We start from the raw sequence: 24,597 nt of genomic DNA, 5'->3' as shown, positions 1-24,597 counted from the left end.
TTTGCTTAACTCTGAGAGAGCCCTCATCCATGCTAAGCAGGCAGTTCTTTGTTTGCAGCTCAGTTCCAAGTTGTTCGAATACAATGGATGCCAAGTTTTCAAAGAAAGGAAAGCACAACCACTTTGGCAAATGTAAGTTGGCAAAAAAATTGTTTAGCTGGATTGATGCATGCTCACAGACACACATCGTGCCCTCCTTTGAAAGCATGTTTCCTAATAGTACCTGTTTTGCATACTAAACTGACTGTCTCTTTAAGACCACATCTCCATTCTCAGGGGTCCCTAAGCACTTCAAACACATAGTCTAAAATGTGAAACATCTACGATATACATCCATACAGCAGGATTCAGGATAATGCAATTCTATGCCTCTTCTTGTACCTCTTGTCTAACTCTACGTAGCTGAATCCAGCCCTCTGTTTTGCTACATGTCTCTCTGACTCTGCAATGATGTGCTATAAGAAAAATCTGTAAACTGAGAATTGCAGAATAGAATCTGAATTCATGGCACCACTTAACTTGACAAACAGTAAATCAAAATGGAAGTACATATTTAGAAAAAAATATTTTTTTTCTCCATTAACACCAACCTTCCCAACTAATGAAGGCTTCATCCTTGAACATGGAAAGTATCTGGACTCAGGTCTATTTATCCTTTCTCTCAGTTTTAAATACCTGAATGATCACATCAGGATTACTCACATCCTCTAGCTTCAAGCTGTGGACACTCAGAACACACAGAAATTCTATTTTCTTTAGCACTGGGCAGGTATACCATCAATGTAGCATTTTCTGGTTTCTGAATTCTTAAATTTAAAGCTGCATGCATTTACTGTATATATTTTAAATTAAATTATGGGTTTCTGGCAGCTAATAGAAAGGCTATCCACATAAGGGTGTGGTGGTACAAGGCACTCCCAATTGTGGATACTGCAGGTGGTTGGCAGATGGGCACAGTAGCTACAAATGGTGGCACTGGGAGGCTGAGCTGCGCAGAGCACACCAAGGTAGCAATTCAAAGGAGATGATGCTTTATCAGCCATTTTATGCGGGACTTTCTTTGTAAACAACTTCTGCAACACTGAGGTCTAACGGGTGGTCTGAGAGTTGGATTTAGCTGGAGGGGTGCTTCTCTCCCATCCTGGAACACTTAGTACTGCAAAGCATAGTGGTGGATACATGGGGCTGAGTCTTTTAACTGGCCACTGTGAAACTCATGGTCACCATGATTGCCCCAAAGATCGAAATCTAACCAACTGGGCCGAAAAGCAACTTTATTACTCATTAAAATTAATTTTTAAGTTTGGTTTATCACCTTCAAAATATCAGTAAGGAAAGCATACAGCAAATAATGTAGCTTTGGGAAGAAATTATATTCTAGTAGGAATGTAACAGGCCATGCCTTCTAGTTAGGACAATATTTTGTCTTAAGTATTTCTTTTGTATGAAACTGTTGGCAGCTCCACTTCCATTCTATCCAGCTTTCCTCATTTTCTTCTGCAGTCAGCACAGAAAAAGTGGAGAGGGGGCCAAACCACTGAAAGGTAACTATGAATCAATACAAGACCTACGCAGTTCAACCACTGGTTGAAATTTGCAGATTACTCATATTAGATGATACAGGTTTATTCAAAAAAATATTTCAAATGAATACAACCACAACAAAATAAAACACACACACACACACACACACACACACACACACACAAAGGAGGGAGCAGCAGGATTCTTTTACACTTCACAAAAAAAATGTTTTGATAAAAGAACAATGAGCAGAGCTCATCCTGGATCTTGCTAAGAATATCTGCAAAGTCTAACATGTAATGGTAAAAATTACATCATCTGTAATCTTTATACCAACTGCTTTTCTTCAAACAACAGTAACAGAAATGCTATTTTGAGCAGAACTAGTCACTGTATTTGTTTTCCATTAGATACATAATCTAGAATGACTCCAACAGCAAGCTGGGCATGAACTTTATTAAACTGCACTGGTTGCATCAGCTTTAGAAAATCACTGCCTATTCTTTGGTGCTTTTTGAGTGCTCAGCATCAGATACCCTTCCAAGGTATGCATGGAGAATCTGCTCTGTTTTCAAGTTTAATAGCTTTAGTAAAGGTAATAAGAAACTAAGCTTCAGAATAATGGACAATACTCTGAAAATCTCAACAGGAATTAACACCATTGTTATTCAAGCTTAGATAGAAACTAAGCAGAGAAATCCACGCTTACCACTCACAACTTCAAGTAACCAATATCTGCTTAAGTATACTGCACTGATTTAACAAGACTCAGCTCTGTAATGATGTAATATATAATCTTTTCTCTCTTCCAGTAATTATTTGGCCTATACCATATGTAATATTGAATACAATGAAACATCAAAAATGCAGACTTGAAGACACTGACTACTCCTTACCTCTATTCCTTCCTTGTTTAAGGCATATTCGTCAAAATTCAGAATAGCAGTCTTGATCGTCCGTGGAGGGGGTAGCACAGTCAAGCCAATATTAATAGCATTGCTTCGTTTTGAGTCCAACACAATGATCTCCTGTCGCTTCCCATCTGCAGCAGTTTTCTTGATCAAGAAGAGAACAAGAAGAAAATTACCCCTCCATTCTGTTGGTTAAAGTCGCTCCTTTCACCAAAGACTTCCCCTGTATAAGGGTGCTGACAGTGCAAATCATTTATAACAACTAATAACAGCTGACTCAGATACTGACCAAGGAAGATGAGCACAAGGCACACAGGTTATCACCAGCCTTGGGAAGCAGCCAGCCTGACAAAGGCTGGAGGCAGTCCCACAAGCGAGCTGAGGGCTCTCCCTGTGCCCCAGGAGCTGCTGGAGCCTGGGGATGCCCAGGGTAGGGCTGCCTGAAGGGCTCCAGGCCCCTGGGCTGCGTGGACCTGGAGCAGCCACTGAGCCTCTGCCACCCAGGTGGCCCAGCTGGGGCAGGGTGGGTTCTGCTGGCTTGCAGGGCCTCCCCTGTGCTGGAAATCCACCTGGGACACAGAATGAGGAGCTGGAGAGGCCTTCATGGAGATGTCGGGGTGCCTGCTCTCCCTTTGGCTGCCCAAGGAAGGATATTCTACCTTACAGCTTATGGTTTCAGGTTTACCTCCAGTAAAAATCACAGTACTTTAAATGACAGTAAAGATGAAAAACCAAAGAACTAATACCAAGCTTTACACTTCATTTTTGAAATAAATGGGAATTGTTTTTCCTCTCTGTCCCTATTCTTCTAATTGTAAAATGCATACTCACTATGCATGGTGACTTACAAACCATTTATGACAAAACACAGTGCTGAACGTTGTCTTTATTTTCATGTCACAGCACACCTTTTATTCTCTCATTGCACTGTGCAAAAAGGTGCCGCTTTGGCAACTGAATATATCATGTGCCAGGTAGCTACAAGGGATGTGCTCATTGTATATGAGGTTACTGAGAGAGAAAAGGAGAGCATACAGCACAATCCAGCTTCTTACATCATTTTTCCTCTCCCTCCACACACAAAGTTTGGAAGCAAGTTTTCTGTGCTCTCCCTTCCTTTTCTCTATGAGAGATGGGTTGAGGGATGCTGCCAGGCACTGCAATGTAGTGAAAAGACCAGCACAATGAAGCAAGCAAGCACAGACACGCTCTGCTGTGTACAAGCCCATGTTTCAGCGCAGCACAGATGGCAGAGACGTAACCATGCAATGAGATGCTACTGCTTTTTAAAAAAATATAAAGAAATGACACTTCCAGAACAAACAGGATAAATTTTAGGAGAACACTGATGACATTTTATTCTGCTAGAACTGCTCTTCATCCCTGAGCCCTCCTTGAAACTTTCCTTTTTTAAGCACAAGACCTCTTTCTCTCAGGGAGCTAGCTGAGTGATACGAGATAGCACTTCTCCTTTAAAGCAGTTGTTTTTACTTTCTGGGCCATTAATTGCTTTCTCGGGACTACAGTTAGTGGCCAAGACCACATAAAAACAAGTGGGGTTCACCACAGCCTGCTTCCTCTTAGTCTGTACTGCACTTCTCTGTATTTACACCACCATTTTTGCAGCACAGAATCACAGCACTCTGAAGAATCCTCGCAGAAGGGAAGAGGCTGGGGGAAAGGAGTTAAATTTAGGCTTCTCACATGCGGTATGGATAAGTAAGCCTCAGATCTGCAGCTCTGTGTTTAGGTTCCTAAGTTTGTCAAGAGGGACATATTAATTTGTGGGACATCTGATGCCAACTGCTGGGATGACTGCGATCACAGCAGTGCGATCCCTCCTTGGCAATGAGTTAGGAGAGACAGACGAGCTTTACTGGGGACATAAGAAGAGGTATTTTCCAGAGCTACAGCTGCATGTTGAGTATGAAAATCTGGAGTAATTCTTTACAAAAAACAGTGGCAGAAGAGATTTTAAATCCATTCTGGGGATGAAGGGTAGGTTACAAAGAAATCCCTTCAGAACGAACAAAAGGATAGAAAAGATTTTACTACTTCAAACTTTATTATCCTAACGTTAGGAAAAGAATTCCTTTTGGTCTGCAATTAAATTGCACAGATGTAAGTGCCTCACTACTACAATGAGTTACAGCTACCAATTTCTGCTATAATATTAAGTGATTTCAGAATGTGTTTTATTAGTTCATTAGTGCACTTGATTTCACATCTCAAAGTGCTAATACATAGCCTTGAGCTGCTGGTTATTGTATTATGGAATATAAATCAGGTGGTGGAATCATTCCTACAACGTACCAAGAACTGCAGCGAATTTAGACTTTTACAAGACCTAACTGGCCAGATGCTGTTGCCTTTTACTGAAGGCTTGGCAGACAAGATAGGTTATTCAAAAACACCAGCGGCCTCACAGAAGGTGACCTGTGGTTTGGTGAGCATGTAGTTGAAAAACCACCTATCTGCTTTAATTAAGCACGCAGAAAAATTTCAATCACTTTTTTAGTGCTCATGTAAACAAGAAATTTTATGTAAGAGCATCAAGACAGAAATATCTCTTCTGTTTAAACTTGCAGAACTATGTGCATCAGTAGTACGGAAAAACTTGGGAAATCCCTTAATAATGAGATGGCAATTTCTTTTTGTTTCTATCTTAACTAGCAAGGATTTAACACTGGGGATTTGAAAAAGAATTATTCAGCTGCCACTTACTTTGCTGAGGATACCAAACAGATTGTCTTCTTCAGAAATATCATTCCACATTTATGACTAGCCTTGGAAATAACCATTTTTACTACGAGTATGTATCTAGGCACATACAAACGTGTATGTGAAAATAAGTTCCTTAATTTTTCACTCCTGCTTGCTTTTGTGCCTGTGCGCACATGATGATGATGACTGATACTCCCACTGGGTATAGATGAATCAGCAAAATAATACTCTCCAATGACTTGCAGAACCACACAGATTTCAGAAGGTTTGGGCAGTAATTTTGATTCAGTAGTGTGTGCAACTACTGAATTTCTTCTCACAGAAAAATAAACACTTTGATGTACTTTGCCAAAATACCTGCTTTCTTTGGAAATATCTGAAGGAAATTATAGGCTTGTTTGGAGGGGTACCTGATCACTCCTTCTATCCACTAATAAAACACTGTAGTCCTCCAATTCAGAAAATAGGCATTTTGCAACAAAAATCTGCTCCACCAACTATAATCAATGTGCATACTGCCCAAAGCAGAATAAATTTTCCTAAAATCAAGAACCACCCCTCTACCTTAAATTCCCGTATTATATCCTACAATTTAAAATCCGTTTTATTTTATTGCAGTCTATTGTGTTTAATGAAAAACTTCTCATAAGCCAGGAAGTAGCTGTTTATAGCTGTGTGTTATGGAAATCACAGTGAAGGATTAGAAACTGGAGTAAAATTGGTTACAGCTGGATAAAAGCATATGCACAAGACTGAGCCAAACACCCCCAACCCCCACCCCAACACACACTCTGGCTTCGCTTCTCTCATCCTTCTGGACTATTCCTTTTCCATGCACCTGCTTGCATCTACTCTATGAAATCTGGAGGTCTGACTTTTGATTTGTTGCTCTGTGCTCTTTTAGTCAGCTGAACCAACTGAGCTGTGAGTCAGACTTTACGATATTATAGAATAAACCTGTTTTGGATTGCAGCCATTGGACACGAGAAACTAGACACAACGGGGAATGTACTTCCTGGAAATAAACCAAGCAGTCTGGAAAAAGCGAGAGTTATCCTAATTTGAGTGCAATCTTCATACCAAACCTCAAGTCCTCTACGGATTCACCGGTCTGCTTAATTATTCCCACTCTCACTTGATCTAAGGACCATCTCATGCTCTGCAAGATTTGCTGGTATTCACCAAAAAATACGCAAGACTCTCAGAAGACGGTGTTGGAGCTCCATTATGATAATTTTCAGTCATCATTGTTTTCTGTACCGAGACAATGACACACTATGTCTGTGTTACGGGACGGGATGGAAAGCAAGCCAAAAGTATAATGTCTCATGCAGAGAGCAGTATTAGTGTCCAAGAGGAAAGCAGTCACCTAAATCATTCCTCAGACTTGCACTAATTTCAAAGAAACCTGCTCACTCATCTTTCAGCTAGGAGCCAAAAGCTGTGCCAAAACATCAGGCAGCCTAGGCAGGTTTGGGAAGAGTGCATATGGTGGGGGGGAATGCCCAGAATTTGTTTGGGAACATAAGTGACAAACGACTGGAGAAGTAAACAAGTCCACATTCCAACAATTCAACATTTTATCAAAATTCAGGTGAGAATAAAACCTAAGAATCAACCAGACATATCCATTACAATATTGGCATTTAGCACAAAACTAAAGTTTGGAAACGGCAAATGTGTCATAATTCCACATTAAATTCAAGGAATTAAATGCTTCATCGATCTAAGAAAATGTTCTCATTCTTTCCATCTATGAACCATCTGTGGCAGATTTGTATTTACAGGGAGAGAGATGAGGAGTAACACGCTACCATGTCACCAACATTCCTTCCTCACCAGAAAAGGAATGAGAGAAAGGAATCTCAATATCTGCCAAATGAACTATCAGCTGAATATGTTTCTAAGGTGCTATGCCACACATTTCAAAGCTATAAACAATGCATGTATTAAAACTGTTTTTTCATCACAAAAAGTTCAACTTAGAACAGTGATATGTGAGATCTAGGTGAGTTATATATTCATTCACCTTCTGTTTGCTATGTACTTAAAAAGACGCTAGATTGGTCAATTAGTGGTGTTTCTACTTGGCCCAGAAAATCAAGAAGAACTATTAGAAAATTTTGAGTTAATAATTTGGGCAAGGAACATGAGACTGGGAAGCCTCACCAGATTAAGAGAAACCAATAATACTTACAACACATGAAATATAACTTTTGTCAGTCAAGGAGAGGGTAATATTCAGGGTACTGATTGTTTTTTATGTCACCATAAAACATACAAGCAAGTTATTTATTTATTCTAATGAAGAGAGATGGGTATATTTCACTAGCATTTTAATCGAAGAAGAAAGTCATTTTCCTGACGTTAATTGCTCTGATTAGAAGTGAATTTATGAAGCCACGACAAACAAATGTTTCAACTAATAACTTTCTAAATGCTTCTTCAAATTCCTACTGAATGTAAATATAAGGGACTTTTCCGTGTTGTCAAGTTCAATGTTAAACAGCCATGAAAACAGCTTTCATGAATTTATTTCATAACTATCTTCCTAAGTATCAGGAGATCCTAGCTGTTGTCATATTTCTGTGCCAGCTTCTATCCTAAGGTTTGGATAGCCCTATTGTCCTAATTAAGGATTTTAAATATGCCTGTTTACCAGCATTTAAAAAAAAAAATAAATAAATAAAATCCCCCTTCCTCACAAAATCCTGCAGAGTTTAACTGTAAACTTGGTCTAGCTTGTAACGCAATCCTGCACAATAAAGTACGAGTGGGCATTTTGCTGCAGCACAAATCTGATATTCCAACCTTTCTATGCAATGATTAGGAAAATATTACCAAGTGAAGAACTGTCAAATACAGATATGAATCATCATGCTCTGACCTTTAGATAAATGTAACAGAAAATACTTCATATTTAAATATGTGGTTTGGCACTAAACTACAAACATGTCAATGTAAAGTTTGTTGGTATTCCCCACCTGAAGTGATATCCCCAGACTGGTAGTCCTGAGACAAGAGGACAGGCTTGGCACAGACACCACTGTAGGCTCATTCCTAGTTTCAGGTTATGGAATATCTTCTGTCATAGACCAAGCTAGAAATACATCCCGTAATTTCCACTGTTTTCATATAAACAGCATAAATCATCTACATCTAAGTCAAAATGAATACCAATACAATAGCAAAATAAAAGTGAGCTGAATATGAGCTGTACCTTTGTGACAGGCAGTTCCTTGGACTTCGACTCAAAGAGATGCTCCAGTTTGGAAGTGTCCACCTTAATGGGTTCCAGTTTCGACCACAGGAATTCTCTGCAGCGTTTGTTGTTTTTACACTGCCACTCAAATGGCCGTACCTCGTTCCAAAACAGACGGATGGTTTTCTTCTTCTTTATAAATGCTGGCTGACCCCTAGAAACCTGGGGTGACCCTAAACCCTGAGGAGTGCTGAACAGCGGAGGAGGAGCCAATAAATTAGCAGAGGGTGGAGGTGGAGGAGGACATCCAAACAGTGGGGGAGGTGGTGGAGGAGGCAAACCCAGGAAAGAAGGTGGAGGTGGAGGAGGGGGAACAAGGGAGTCCCCAGGACCCATATCCATGTCCAACACATCTACATCATCCTCCTCCCCCAAGTCTGTAAAATCCATGTCTTTGATTTTCAGTTCTCTAGGATTAGCCATGAGTTGATCCCAGATGTAGTCAGATTCCTTCTTTGGCTGTGCTGGTGTTTTCTCAGGGACCTGTTCACTGATTTCATCTTCAGGCAAGGCTGTCCCCTTGGCCAGCTCACCACTGTTGAATTTTTCCGCAAAGGCTTTCACGCTGCCTTGGTTGTCCAGGTTTCCGATCTCCATCTTTTTGACACTTTCATCTTTGGCCTGCTTTGTGGCCTGAAGGATAGAGATCCTACTGGCTAGACTAGTGAGGGACTCCTCGCTTTCCTCCGTCTCCTTCTTTTCCTCCTTCGCCTCCAGCTCCTTCTCCTCTTCATCCTTGGGCTTTTTGTTATGCGCATACAGCATGTCCAGCATAAACCGCTTGTTGTTGAGGATCTTGCTGCACTGCTCATTCACGCCAGCATCCTGAATGGTCTGGGACCATGGACCTGCAATCACACACACACACAGATGGGAAAAGTCAGGAGAAGAGAGCCAGAGCATCAAGAACACTCCCTACCACAAGAAAAACGTTTTTGGGTTGCATGCACAACTACTCTGAAATTGGGTAAGCAACGGGTTTGGAAATTTTGCAGTTAGTGACAGTGCTGATATATGGCTTAATCCCAGTGGGCTGGGAGTACTTCTCAAAGAAGGAACGGGAGCAGAAAATAATGTTTAGCTCAGGAGGGACTTCATAACTGTCAGGATTTTGAGATTTTGGGTTTCTTCTGAAATCTGGCAGATTTCGTTTTGTACTTCCTATCCCAGCTCATTTTACACAGTGCATAAACGCTCAGAATATTTTGTAATCTGAAGTGAGGTTTAAATACTGTGACCATGGCACAAGACAGGCTGCTATCATACTTCTGATCTATCCATAAACTGGAAGGAAAACTTCCTCAGGAGAGGAAGTTTACCTGCCTGACTTCAAGGTCAAGATGTAACTGCTTCCTCCTCCCCCTCCTCCCTCTCTGACCGCTAGAGGAGGACAGCTTTCACATCTGGCTGCACTTTGGACCTCTTGGCTGGGCTGTTTTCATGACAGGGGCTACTTGAATCACAGACCAGATTGCATACCCAGGGTACAGCTCTCAGGGCAACTTTGTGAGTATAATCATAAAAGCAAGATTTTCAAAGTTACTTTTAGGAATACACGTGCCTAAATAAAGTCTTCTATTAATTTCTGAAAATGCTGCTTATCAGATGCTGTTACCCTTCTATAGCATATGATGGAATTGAAAACTTAAATGCCTTCTTCGCACATCACAACCATTTAGAATGTCACTGTAATGAAGCTTTATTTTTCTGACTACTGCTTTTTAAAACTATAATCTGCGAATAATCTAAGACAGCACTATAAACAACAAACCATAGCAGTCAATTTGTAAAAATAAATGATGCAAGCATCTTAGACTACATTTTCCTGAATATTATACTGTTAACCAGTGTGGATAATGTGACAAAACATTATGGTGCTTTTTTTCCAAAGGGCAAAAGATGAAGTGGTTAAATAAGGACAAAGATAATTCTTCACTCTTTATGTATCTTCTTCATCAGATTCTTTCTATTCCTCACAGTCTTTACACATTTTATTAACATATTCTTATAAATTCTACTTCTTAAACACTTTATTTTGATTGTTATCCTGTCCTTTTGGCCAGTTATGGTTAAAGGTTTCAATTTATTCCTTGCAGTTGCCTTTTCACTTATACTTCCATTTCATGTTTATTTCTCATATGTTCCTGATGTTTTCAATGCTGAAAGAGTTTTAAATATCTTTTAAGGTTTCTGCTATGATAGAATCGTGGAATCATAGAATGGTTTGGGTTGGAAGGGACCTTTAAGACCATCTAGTTCCAACCTCCCTGCTACAGATAGGGACACCTCCCACTAGACCAAGTTGCTCAAAGCCCCATCTGGCCTGGTCCTGAATGCTTCCAGGGAGGGGGCATTCACAACCTCACTGGGCAGCCTGTTCCAGTGTCTCACCACCCTCACACAGTAAAGAATTTCTTCCTAATATCTAGTCTAAATCTACCCTCTTCCATTTTGAAACCATTTCCCCTTGTCCTGTCACTACCTGCCCTAATAAAAAGTCCCTCCGCATCTTTCCTGTAGGCCCAGTTCAGGTACTGGGAGGTTGCTATAAGGTCTCCTTGGAACCTTCTCTTCTCTAGGCTGAAGAGCCCCAGCTCTCTCGGCCTGTCCTTGTAGGGGAAGTGCTCCAGCCATCTGATCATCTTCATGGCCCTTTACTGGACCTGCTTCAACAACTCCATGTCCTTCTTGTGGTGGAGGCTCCAGAACTGGATGCAGTACTCCAGGTGGGATCTCACAAGAGCAGAGTAGAGGGGCAGAATCGCCTCCTTCAACCTGCTTCACTTGATGCAACCCAGGATATGGCTGGCCTTCTGGGCTGCAAGCACACATTGCCAGATCATATTGATTCTCTCATCAATCAGCACTCCCAAATCCTTCTCCTCAGGGTGGCTCTCAAGCCATTCTCTGCCCAGCCTGTATCTGCACTTGACATTGTCCCGACCCAGATGCAGAACCTTGCACTTGGACTATCAGTTGAGTTGCTTTCTTACTATGACAGCTAGCCCCGTTTTCTCATCAAAAAACTCCCCAGACAAAATCGCTAAGATGGAGTCTCTTAGTCTTGAATAAATAGTCACCTATTTATTCAAATGTTATTGCTCTGAATACTCCTGGTCTTGCTACCTAGTTGCTCACTACTCTCTAATGCCATTAGAGAAATGAGAACTCAGGTTCAGCAGCATGGCTGGCAAAGAAACTGGGACCAAAGGCTTTATTTCTTTGCCCTTAATGCTCTGAGTAGAACCAATGGGTTACCTCATGAATGGTAAAATATCTGCTGGGAATTTGATAGCTGCTGGAAACCAATGCTTCCCTTTGCTTTCCGATTCTCCTTATTTAGTAGAATGCAAATGACTTGCTACATGAAAACTCCTTTGTAGCACAACCTAATAAATCTTTGGCCTACTGATAACATATGTCAATTTTAAGATGCTGTTGTTTGATTACCAGCGTACATTTCTTAGCTTTTAACAAAGAAAGTACATATGCATTTATTTAGAGTGAAGGGATCAGTATACAACACATGAAATTTGGGGAAAATTGTAATCTATTCTCCTTTATTTACACCTGCAAGATCTTGAACTCTGTCACAATGCAATAATATCACTGATCTATCATATCCATCATGCCTTTCCTATACATATACTCATCTGCTGTCTGTAACAGTAGGACAACATTCTAAGTGCCCCATTTAACTTAATCTTGAAGCTAGTTGAAAAGAAGATAGCCCTTAAATTTAGAACAAAATTAACTTAATGCTTCCAGAAAAAAAGTGATAGTGTTTAAACATGAACATTAGAATCTGAAAATTCATCACTATGAGGTAATCCTTGTTACTGGGTCATCTCGTTTCTTTCAGTAAGAAGTGATGTTGTTTAACACTGTGTAGCAATTTTTGTTTTCTTATCTAGAATTTAAAGCACTTAGGACAATGTTTTCCACTGTTGAGCCCTAAGAAGACTTGGGAGTGCCCAAATTACACTTATTCCTTAACCTCTTTACAAAAGCCAGCAAACAAACAAACAAATGAAAAAGGAAAAGTATAATTGATCAATGAAGGTCAAAATCTGCCTTTTACTCCCTGTCAGGACTGCATGACTAGCTTCAGTCATAATTATCTCTCCAGGGCAGAAAACTGGTTCTTCAGATTCTTAAGGTGTTTTCCAGGCTGGGTTACCCTTCACACCTCTAACCAGAAACACTGGTCACTACAGAGCAGCAGTCTTTGAAACAGAGTATATTTTATGGGCCTTCTCCACCTGAGCTAATAAAGGTCACAGCCTAGAACTACAGTCTGAAGCTCCTATGTATCTCTCTCTGCTTTCTGAAGCCTAAGACAGGAAAACTGGAAGGATGGAATAAAGAGCTCAGCCCTTATTTCTCTTCCTATTGAATTAAAAGATAACAGCATGTGAAAATTTGTTTGGAATCTCATGAAAAACTCTATCAGCAAGGCCGCTTATCTCATTGTTTTAGGTGTAGAAAAGACAACTCCTTGGGGGGTAGAATCACTACAACATCATGATTCAACAGTTACTACATTAAACTTAAGGAAGAAAATGGTCTCAAGTTAAAGGAAACCTCATTTCATCATGGCTTTTTTGCCCCTCAAACACAGAAAGCCCATCAAAGTCTGTGGATGTCCAAGCAGGGAAAAGACATCGATTTAGCCATTGAGGGGGAAGTCTTCAATTAGGAGTAAAGGGTTTGTTTGCTAATTAACAAAACAACAGAGCTGCAAATTTTACATTTTTTTTTCCACCAGAAATCCTTCATTATTGAAAAAACTTCAATTTACCAGTTTCATTGTCACTGGTTAACTTGTCCTCTCTCTCTTCCCTCTCTAAAGTGCTGCTTGCTGAGGATATGCTGGATGCAGAGCAGTTGTCTTTTTCATTCACTTCCTCATTCTGCCTCTCTTTTTCACTGAGTATTGCACTTTCTTCTGGCTCTCTCTCTGGTCCTTGCTCCACCTCACTCTCTGGTCCCACCTCTGTAGCCTCTATTTCCTTGGGTGTCTCCGTTCCCTGCTCAGGCTCTGCCTCAGTCTCCTGCTCTGCTTCTGGTTCTGTCTCTGTTTCTGGTTCAGGTTCACTGGCACTCACTGGTGGAGAGAACAATAGGAGAAAGATGCACTTAACAGCAGAGTTGTGTCAGGCTCACCCGTCTAAATGAGAACGATGTGAAAACTGTACAAGTGCCTTATGGAAAGAAAATAAAAAGCAAGTCCACGGCATGCTTAACATTATGAGCAACAGATTGATGAATGTTGTATGACGACAGCGTTGCACACGAGAGTGGCCTGGCAAACCCCTTCGGTTACTGTCTGGAGCCAATCCACTGTTTTTATACATACTTCCACAGCTGGAGTGTTGGACTCACATAAGGATTTGAACCAGCAGAAAATGGGCATCCCACCCATGACATTGAAAACTCAGTGCCTAGACAGAGTCAGGAAACAAGAAATCTTGTACAAAGCAAAAAGGAGAGAGACTGTGGCTTTTTGGTTGAGTTTTCTTTGGTTTCTGGAGGAATTCTTTTTTCACCTGATGAGGAACACGTCAACAAAAAATACAATATTAGTTTTATTAACACAGTGAAATGGCACAGTCTGGAAATGGCACTGATACACATCTGTTTGACGAAAAACATATGGGTTTTTTCATGCACATTTACTTCAGAATAGCCACATCAAAATTGAACGAAGTTTCCAAATGCTTGGCATATGGCACAAATTTAGTTTCCAATTGGTTGGCGTATGTCATACATTGAGCTTTTTATCAGTTGACAATGTGGTGAATACTGTTGATAACACACCTGGTTTCTTCTCTGCTTTATCAGTGAAAGTGAACTTCATTCTTCTTTATTTTTTTTTAGCTAAAACATCTGATTTTCACATGCAAATATTCTCTGCATGCGGCAAAGAAACTGAAGAGCATCCACTCATATTCACATCAAGCAGCTCACAATTTCATGAACACTAAAATTGCCATGCAAGAGTGATGAAAATCGGCATGCATGTTAGTTTTGCATACTCCCCAAATTCCCTTTGTGCTAAATTTTGTGTCAGGTGACTACAATGACCAAGTCATACTCATTTTTTCCTTCTACTACTTGTCATTGCAATATTGCAAAATAGGCTTCTGGACTTGTCATCATCTTTGGATTGCATGATGTACGATGAGACTTTCTTCAAGAACTAAATGATCCTTTAAAGGCAAATAGTATCGCACTGGAATGTAGCTGAAGCAGGTCAGTCCTCTAGGGAGCAGGTAGTGGATTTATCCAAAGACAGTGTAAGCCAAAATAACAAAAGTCACAACGTTTTCCAAAGACTGCTGCACATTGAGTGCCTATTCTTTTTTCTGTGACACCCACACAAAGAATGATGATTACTAACAATGCCCGTGCCTTCTCTTTACAACAACACACATTTTTGAACTAGCTCTGAGGAATGCATCTTCAGTATCACATTATTTCACTTCATTTTGTATAATTTTAGTGTAAAAAATTGCAAATTAATTTTGTCCTTCATTTTGTTGGAGTTAAGATTTTACACTTTAACAAATGATTTTAAATGTGTAGTTAGTTAAACAACCATCTATGCATAAATAAAACATATACATAAAAGAAATGTTCATGTAGCATGTTTAATAAATAGTCCATGCATACTCAATCCCCTTTAAGATGTTTTAAAACACAATTAGCAACTTACCTCTTTCCCTCTTCTACAAAAAGAGAATTTAAAAGCCTAACGTGATCTGTGAGCAGCTCTGCACAGGCCTTGTCTCTTTAAATGTCTTACTTACAACTCTACTCCTGGCACTGCCTGTGAGAGAATCAAAATTTTAGAGAGCTGGCAAGGAGCAAATACTCAGTGGTATGTATCTGACTACAGCTGTTAGTTTGAAGGTGTAACACAAGAATATTTCCAAGTCAAGCCAAGAGTTGAATCTAACTGGGGTACAACCTTAGGTATCCTAGAACTAGCATGATACTGTACAGTGAGATTCTGAAGTTCTCATTCTGCAGTGGTCCACGATGACTACACAGATATATATGAATATCTTCAGCTTCCTTAACTAGCCATCTTTTTTTGCTTGGGTGAATTCTAGACTTTTCCCTCCAAGACCAAAAAGTGCAGTGACCAGGAAGGTCAACTCCAACAGCTCAGGTAGAGAAAGAAGCTGACTGAAATACCAACAGGACCACTAATGTTTTGTCATCATGAAACTATACTTAAGATTTAGTAGGATGCAGTCAGGGAAGACATCAGAAATGCTTGAGAAAATGAGAATGTAAACCTACAAAAGCAGTATTCAAAAGAATTCTGAATCCTCTGCACACCAGAAATATTCCACACACAGCAGAAAGGTGTAGTGTCTTAGGAGATCTTAACATATGCCAAAGAGTAGACAGCACTATGCTGACACAAGCTGCCTTTTTTGAGTTCAAGGAATATCAAAATCTGAACACTTCTAGAACAAAACAGGGGTATATTGATACTCATCTTGAAAGTCTCTCTCTCCCTCTCTCTCTCTCTTCTGGGATCAAATTACCTACCTATCACCCAAACTATACATAGTGAGCTGTGTCCAGTAGTGCTTCCCTTAAAAAACATTTCAGAAATCAATTTTGTCAACAAACACTAGCAGGAGAACGAAGCTAGTAAGTCAGCCATATATCCATCACTTGCAGTTCCGTTCATGGGTTGATACTGTTGAGAATTTCTAAAGCTGTTAACAAACAAAATCCTTGGTGACTGAAATGACATGGGACTTTCAGACTAGTACAGACTCACAAGGAGGAGGAGAACTGAACATGAGTCTAAGGAGTAGTTTTTGAATCTTATGCCTATTTCTTTTTTTCTCCCAAAAGTTAATCACTGAAAATGCATCATTGGAAAAAAAGATTTCTGAGGAGAATGAAATCTCCCAAAGCAGCTGTGTATCCTCAGCACTGACGAACATGGTAGCAGAGCCCCTCAATGAATGTGTAAAGATTGCTGTTTTGAGAATTTTCATCTTCTAACATTTTTAAGACTTTGTCTCACACACACACACACACACAAACAACATAACAAAGTGATTTGCTATGTTATGATCATATACTGGCGATAGCCCTTTTCTGAGTAAGGTTGACTGGACAGCAAGGTGCTTCCTTCTGAAAATAGCTATGAAGTCACAATGCTGCACATTGACATGAAAGGAAATTATTTTTGATACTCAGCTATTAAAGAACTCTGAACAGACACAGGTTGTCATATCCTCACTAGCTGCTAAGACCTCAATCCCTCAGGCCTATAAACCCTCAGAGAAAACAAATATCCTAGGCCTGCACCTAATCCCTTGTCATTGTAATAAACTAGTCAACCTCATCTTCACCTCTTTTCCTTGCTCTCTATTTGGAGATGGGAAATGGTGTCTCTTGAGAAAACATACAGTAAGTCTGAAGAAGACTTAAAGCTTAAAGTCTTGGCTGGATTTACCTTCTGCTCTTCCAGCACAGGATTCATCATACAGTGAATTCAGCAGGGCTCACCTCCTTTCCTCTTTCTTTCTCTGCCCCCAACCTCCAGTCTTTTCTCCCCATCCCTTGCAATGGTAAAAATTAGCATAGAGTGATTGTCAGGAGGGAACTGGCTCTTTCTTCCTTTGTCCCCCCACATCTTCTCCTCTATCCTGCTGTACAGCTGTTGCTGTAACGGCCTCACTGAACCTTCATGCTTCAGTGCTTCGCCATCTCCAGACATTTTCACTAGTCATACTTAATACAGTATTTGGACCTTGCTTTCCTACTGATATGTTCAGAAGTTTTCCTACTGTCCAGAAGTCACACTTAGGTTAATCTGTTCACTTTCCCAAGTACTGCATAAAGCTGCCCCTCTAGGAGAAGGGATTGTATCTGATGCTTTTGTGGATTGATTTCAGAGATTTCTTGGTTATTGTTGCTTTCCTTTAATGTACATGTGCATTTCATAAGATATTATCCAATGAAATTACAAAAGAGGAAGTAGTTACTTTGAAAAAAAAATTAAGTTCTATTTTGCAGTTATGGGACTGCCTTCATTTCCTCTGAATGCCATACCACAAGTTTTACAAGAGTAAGTTGTATGAGACTTGATTACTTCAGTGGAACCAATTGTTTTATATGAGAAAACATTCCAGATCACTAAGTCCAGATTTTTAAGTAGAGATAATGAGGTGCTTCACAGCGTGGGAGAAAGTTCCACAGACAAAATCCATTTCCTACTTAAGCCCAGTAGATATTGGATGGCCAAAGTATACTTTAACACAATTGGTGTAAAATAAATTTAACTTCTAAAATCAGGTATTATTTTGCTACTAGAGGAACACACTTCTCATCTGACTTTGTGTCTGAATTCTGCAGGCAAGTATCACACATCTGTTAACACTACTCTTGCAGAGTCTTTGGAGGGTCCTATGAACAGCACTGAGGAATTTTTTTCCTTCTGCAGTTTTCTGCTTGTTTGAGAGGATGATGAGTCCCATGTTCAACACAACTGATTGGGGTTAATGTAAACTGGCTCTGTCCAGGGCTCTATTTCAGCTTTCCTACAACTTGCTTAAGCAAGTTAATGTCTCAGTTTCATTCTCTATTAAGTGCGATTCATAATGTCTCCAAAGGACAGAAAAAGAACATAAGGAACTCAGATCATAAACAGTCTAGAGGCCATGGCACAAAGTCTGCAGAGAAGCCTGCCAGTTGTTGGTTGATCCAATCATCTGTCAACCTCCACAGAACAAGAGAACTTGCCCTGCCCAGGTGCTCATTATTTCAAATGACCTTCCCAATATTTTTCTTAGGCCTGAGAGAGCTGCCCTTTCTCATGCACAGTTTCCACTGAAGAATGAAGATTTCAAGCCCATGTTTGGGTGCTGTCCTGGCTGTCTGCTTTCAGTTGCCCTCAGTTGGAAGCTCACCCTGTTCCATCCATATTTTTTCTCCTTGTAGTTTACTGCTAAGCTTCGAGGTGCTGCTCTCTGATGCCTACTGATGTTGCCAGGATTTTCAGTACAGAGGTCCTGACTACTCATGTGTTGACAGCTTTGCCACAACCAGGCTGCCTAATGTCGCCCTGTGCACCTGCTCTAAATGTACTCTCCAAATGGACTGTGCTGCTTCATTTCATGCATTTTTTTTTTAATGCTTCCAGAAGAAATATGTTAAAACAATCATCATAAAAGAGACACTTGCTCCCTACCCAGCTCTGAAATCTTAATGGTGGAAAAATCCAGCTTACTTGCTCTAAAGGTGATATTGAGCTCAAAGAAATGGGTATCTGGATGTTTCTAACTATCAAATTTACAGGAAAATATCCATGTTTTTAAATCCAAATGATTCCACTGAGACTTTTAAGGTGCTAGATAATAAAACTGGGAATATAATTGAAAAAACATATAAACCTAAATTAAATAAACTTCACCTACTTAGTACAGTAAGAATAAACATACGTAACATTCGGTATTTGTAACTTTTTTCTTAAATTCCCTTGCTTTACAGCATGCTACTAGCCAAAACACTCAATAAAACCAAGCAGTGCAAGTTACAAATGCATTAATCACCAATAGCATGTAGCAGGAAATAAAATAAAAATGAATGATGACGATAATTCACCCTCAACATGCACTCTAGCTCCCAAAGTTAATGCAATATTGTGTGGTGCAAATATAAAACCATATGGTGGGTGTTTTTTTTTCAAGACTGAAGGAGGGGAACATGTTGCAAATGGCAGAATGACGTGCACACACGAAAAAATATTGCTCTGTACACCAATAAATTATATGACAGCAAACCAACCGTGCAAACACTAATTATACTTTCCTTTTCACTAATTGTCTGTGGTCTCTTTTAAGTCCTTTACTACTTCTGCTACAATTTTAAAAGCTTTTGTTGGTGTTAAAAATAACCAACACACCCTCCCTGCCTTCAATTAAAGAGCCTTTCTGTTTGCCCTATTCAGCCTGTGCTATACTGGAAGATTATTATAATCTTGGCATTCATCTGTTGTTCCAGAGAATCCGCACAAGTAAAATCTTCTGGCAGGAACACTGTTGGTTTAGTATTCAGTAACTTCTAATATACAAGGAACATGATGCTAAAATTAAGACCCTCCGTATGATATATTTTCCAATTAATCCATTCTAATAGCATCAGACAATACTAATATAAATTGTAACAACGATTAGCAGTGTATTGTTTGCTTGAATAGAATACAAGACATCCAAATTTATGAATAAAAAAGAAGAAAAGGAAACTTAGGAAGACAGCAAGGACCAATATAACAAGACCCTTTACTCTGGCACCTCAGAGGTGATGTTCTCGCACTCTTGCATGAAAAATCACTGCTACTCAGAGAGAACAATCATAAAAACATCCCTCTTTTCCCCTTGCCCTGCTTTTTACCTACCTTCTGAGTGCTGAGGAGTTCCACAGGGGGTAGAGGGGGTCTTCAGCTCTTCCTGGGACTCTATGGATGCTGGGCTGACGCACTTGGGTACAGGTGAGGATGGGGCTGAAGGAGATCTCAGGTTCAAGGACAGCTCACTTCTGCCTCGGCTTACACTTCGACTCTTCAGCTCCTTCTCATACTCCTCGGCTGCCAATCTCTCCAAGTATTTGTATCTGAAAGTTAAATTCCAAAGGGTTTCCGTAAAGAAAAAGAAGTCTGTGGCTGATGCTTGTTTATGGATGAAACACCTGCAAAGAGTGAGCTGACTTCCAGACTCAAGGGGTACGGCACTAAACTGGTTGCCTGGTCAATCTGCCAAAAAATGCACACCAAAGCAAAGACTATTGCCCTGAAAAATGTTAAACTGCTCATGACAAAACAAAAGCAAAAAGCAGCAGAATGAGAGAGTCCTTAGATATGGTGTTGTGTCTGCATAGCACTTCTCCTTTAGGAAGCATTTGTCTGTCCTCCTTTTCACCCTCCTACTTCACCTCCTGCTCCTCCCAGCCCTCCCTCTCCCAAAACTAAAATGGGAGAAAAAAAAACATCGAACAACCTCCAAAGCCAGACCCCCTTAATACTGATGCAAGCAGCCAAAGTCTGAGACTAGCTGCAAGGAGAGGAAAATGATTCAGTGCAGCAGACAAAAACAGATCTCCCTGAAAATAATACCAATAATAAATGTTGGATTGACTATCTGAAGTCTCTGAACCTGCTCCTATTTGCTCTGAGAGCAATGCACTGGAATTCACTTTGTTCTCTCCAGAGCCTACAATGGAAAGTTTTCTTTTTTCTATTCTAAAAAATTTCTCTGCCGGACTCAGACATCCAATAGCTTGGACCTGACGTCACATGTAGTTTATTCATCAAAGTCACTTTAAAAGAACAAAGATACATCTGTTTTGCATTTTAGGCAGGCAGAACTCACTAACTGTTTATTAAGACCAGCTACCAATCATATTCTTCATAGTGTGCTTTATACATTGTGACCAAAATAACTTTGAAATACGTGCCTCTACCAGATGCCTGCTAATTTTATCCACCATTATTTGCTAACAAATAGATTCATGAATACAGATGGATCAGGCTTTGTACTGTTTGTCTTACCCACAAGTGAACTGTTAAACAGGTTAATCAAGACTACTGTTTACGTCCCTGAAAAGCTGCGGTCATCCTCCTCTAAAACCACTGTTGTGAACACTTTGTAACACCGGAACACCTCTCCTCCTCCAGCCTGCCTCACTGACAGCCTGAATTAGTGTACAAGTGTGCATTAAAAGCAGGAAGGATAAAGAAGTCAGCACCATGAGGCAACAAACATGCTTAGTACATATGGTAAGCACACACACATGCACATTTGCAAACATCCATACGGAACACAGAAAACATGTCTTTGAAGAGCTGTTCTTGTGTTTTCAGAGGTAATTTGCTTTATTGCAAACAGCAATAATGAAGAACAAACTCATTTTCTTTTTTCCTTCAGAGGTATGCTCATGCTTTGAACAAATTTTGCAAGAAAAAAAGAACCCCTACCGATTCTGGATGAAAATATAATAAGCCACATACTTGTATGGCTATAAAATAGAAACTGTTTACAGTTCTAACATGAAGCCAATTCTAAAGAATGATTTTTGCCTTTTCAATGGAGGAGAAAGCCTTCTGCTGGCATTAGCATAATGTTTTGTTACAGTTAATGAAGCCAGTCTTTCTTTTAACTTTGGTTGCTTACAAACTGTGTTTTCCACCTTCTCACAAATAGAGCAGAAGGGATTTAGGCCTCATAAAGAGCCATTCAAATTGACCACTTAGCTAAAACAGGTACAGCCCAGCTGGCTGCAATGGAAGCTTTTGCCATTTGCCAACACGCTGCAACCAAGATCTGGACAGATCCTTCTGTAGCAGGGGAGCTACAATGTTTTATTGTCCTCAGTTCTTTGTCAGCTGTTTTAACATTTTAGCTTCTGCTGCTGTGTACTACACAGTTAACCAGCAGAGCAGAGGATTATCAAGACGTGTCTTCTCAAAATATATCTCCTCATTATACTGAAAGAAAAAACAGAACCAGAACAGCAACTCTCATGGCAAGATAGAAGCAGAACTACTTAGCAAAAGGGCAAACTAATAAGCACATGTGGAAACTTAACCAGGAACTAACATCATTCTATAATCAGTTATTAATGCTTCAGAGTTGACAAAGAACATATACTTATCTCTTGGACTTTAAAATGAAGCAGATGAAAGGATGAGCTATCATCCTTCTGCTACACTTCCACCAGTATAGGATGGACACACTGATTCTATACAGAAGCAATACTGTCATATTCCTTCAAATCATGGAAAACTGCAGCTATCATCATGCCTATGCTGACTCCTTTCTATAGACAAAGAGCCAAAGAACAAAGAGCTATCCATTTGGTCTGCCTCATGAACATTACATCCAACACCTACACAAAGATAAAAAATACTGTGAGTTGTCTAGGTCTCTGAGCAATACCCTTAGGTCAACTTGAATTGTTTCTGTACCAACAAAGTCAGTGGGTGGAGAGTAGAACCATCCCATCTGATCTGTAATTCACATTAGACAGAGGGTTTGGAAGCTTAGCTTTGTTGGGTTAAACTACCACTGGAAAATACCCAACCAAACAAAATAAAAAAGCCTCAAATCATCAAACAAACAGAACACATGAAATGAATGGTGCTCCAATGTTTACTAGTTGTCAAAGCAAATGCATCTTCTTTATGGGGAAGAACTTCAAGTTAGTTTAACATCTCAGTTCAAAAACAGCCTAAGGATAGAGGCACACTCCTGCTGACCAGTGAAATTGTATCAGACTGCACAGCAGAGGTGCCCTGCTGGTGAACACTTTCAAAAACTACTCCAGCTGACATAGTAATATGCTCCCTTACAACTTGAAAGTAATGAGGAGTTCACTTCTAGCTTGTTTCAAATTTTGCTGATGAGTATACTTGCTGCAAAAGCTTTTACTCAACTGAGATCTGTGTATGATGCTTAGGTGCTCACACACATTTCATTTTAGAAAATGTTTTAAATTATTCATAATTGTTTTGTGTGGAGTGACGAAGAATGACCACCCAACTTCTGTTACTCTTAGAGATGTCAAAATCATGTTTTAATACTAGTTACTTTGTCCACAATAGACATGCTGGCAGATCAGACTTCAGTCTGCAGAAAAGAATTGCCTCATGTCTGATGATATGATGAAAAAGCTACAGCACCACAACAATTTGTGAGATGGTTACACTCATAGTTCAATAATATAATTCCAGATCTTGACAATTCCAAAAGCACCTCTGTATAGCAACCTCTAGAGGACCATAAAAGCAGAACTGAGGCAATCTGGATGATTTTTCATCTACCGTTTGTTCAGTAACATGCACATTTTCCAGGTAAAAACAAGAAATCCCTCCAGGGTGTAATTACTAGTGAACGTAGAGATGAAGCTACTGAAAGGCAAAGGTCTTCAGTTCAGTATTCCTTGAAAAATGTGCTTAATGTGCTTTCATAAGCACTTAACTCCCAGTCTAGCCCAGAGCTTTGAAATTCTATAACTGAATCAAAAAAAGAAAAAAAGAAAAAAAAAAAAAAAAGAATAAAGTTCAGTCCCTTTAAAGACTCTATCTAAAAACTAAACCAAACTCTTAATGACAAATGCTGCTAAGCATTATAATTTCCTCACAGATGTTTAAGAGAGATAGGCAAAGAAAACCTGGCCCTGAAATACAAAACTATGTTGAGAGTAGGTGTCAGACTCATTTCCATCACCCAGTTTTTCAATGTTTGTTACCCCACTTTCTTTGCTATATCCACAGTTGCCTTTTCTGACCCTCCAGAAAGCTTGGCACCTACTGAGTGAGAAACACAGGCTTAATAGATTTATAACTACACTAAATTCAGGCAAATTTGTGAGGCAAATGGAGAAAACTAATTTCCCACAGAAACAGATAAAAGATAGGTTATCAATCACTCCTATGCATTCCAGTCCAACTGCTCCTTATTTGTTGCTGTGCTTACAGCTGGACTTGATTTTCCTCTTTAAATAACACAACAGCTTCCTTATAGACTTCTTTTTGAATGGAAGTGTCCCGAGCATGCAAGGTTAACAGTGTAAACACACAACAATAAAGAATACAGAAAGTGGAAACAGTCAGAGGTAAGGATGGATGGAACATATACAGACCTCTCTTCTCTTGCTTGTCTTAGTTCTTCTCTTTTGTCTAAATAATCACGGCTAAAAAAAAAATTGCAGTAAATTGCAGAGGAAACCAAAAGAATAGGGTAAGAATTCAGAATTATACATACAATAGAAGAAACCAAGAGCAGTTTAAGAAAGGTGATCAGAAACAATGAAGGAGGTTTTCAACAAAAAATAGTAGACTCCTCTGAAAAAATTATGAAATCTATTTATGTACATGTATCTATGCATAGAGTACATACATGTGTTCACCAAATACATAGTTTGGAGTAATTAAAAAAAAAAAAAAACAAAGAAAAAAAAGAACTCTTTCTTAAGGAACAAGGCCATTAGTGGCTATAAAACAATTATTCATTTGCCCCACATGGAATACCCTGAAACAAGGACTGCTTGTATCTAGCAGGTTATACCAAAGCAAGGAGCACACATTATGTGTCCTGTTTCTAATACACTTTTCCTAAGTGCATTTTAGTTTACAGTTGCAAA

The 24,597-nt window shown here is 39.6% G+C and overlaps 1 protein-coding gene across 15 annotated transcripts in view; it reads right to left on the bottom strand.

Annotated features, from left to right (window-relative positions):
• Nucleotides 1-24,597, bottom strand: part of FHOD3 (formin homology 2 domain containing 3) — a 370,010-nt gene that overhangs the window by 50,409 nt on the left and 295,004 nt on the right. For 11 of the 15 annotated variants that reach the window (XM_040695607.2, XM_015282358.4, XM_040695604.2 and 8 more), the window contains 5 exons: nucleotides 24,097-24,147; nucleotides 19,856-20,070; nucleotides 13,223-13,528; nucleotides 8,380-9,269; nucleotides 2,421-2,579 (listed from right to left, as the gene is read on the bottom strand). In XM_040695607.2, coding sequence (XP_040551541.1) covers nucleotides 2,421-2,579; nucleotides 8,380-9,269; nucleotides 13,223-13,528; nucleotides 19,856-20,070; nucleotides 24,097-24,147 — 1,621 coding nt within the window. The remainder of the gene's footprint in view (nucleotides 1-2,420; nucleotides 2,580-8,379; nucleotides 9,270-13,222; nucleotides 13,529-19,855; nucleotides 20,071-24,096; nucleotides 24,148-24,597) is intronic. The other 4 variants (XM_040695606.2, XM_015282355.4, XM_015282356.4 and 1 more) reach the window with 2 other exon arrangements.

Source organism: Gallus gallus, chromosome 2 (genome assembly GCF_016699485.2).
Source record: "Gallus gallus isolate bGalGal1 chromosome 2, bGalGal1.mat.broiler.GRCg7b, whole genome shotgun sequence".
In the NCBI taxonomy this organism is placed as follows: Eukaryota; Metazoa; Chordata; class Aves; order Galliformes; family Phasianidae; genus Gallus; species Gallus gallus.
This window is presented reverse-complemented; position numbering and strand designations above follow the sequence as displayed.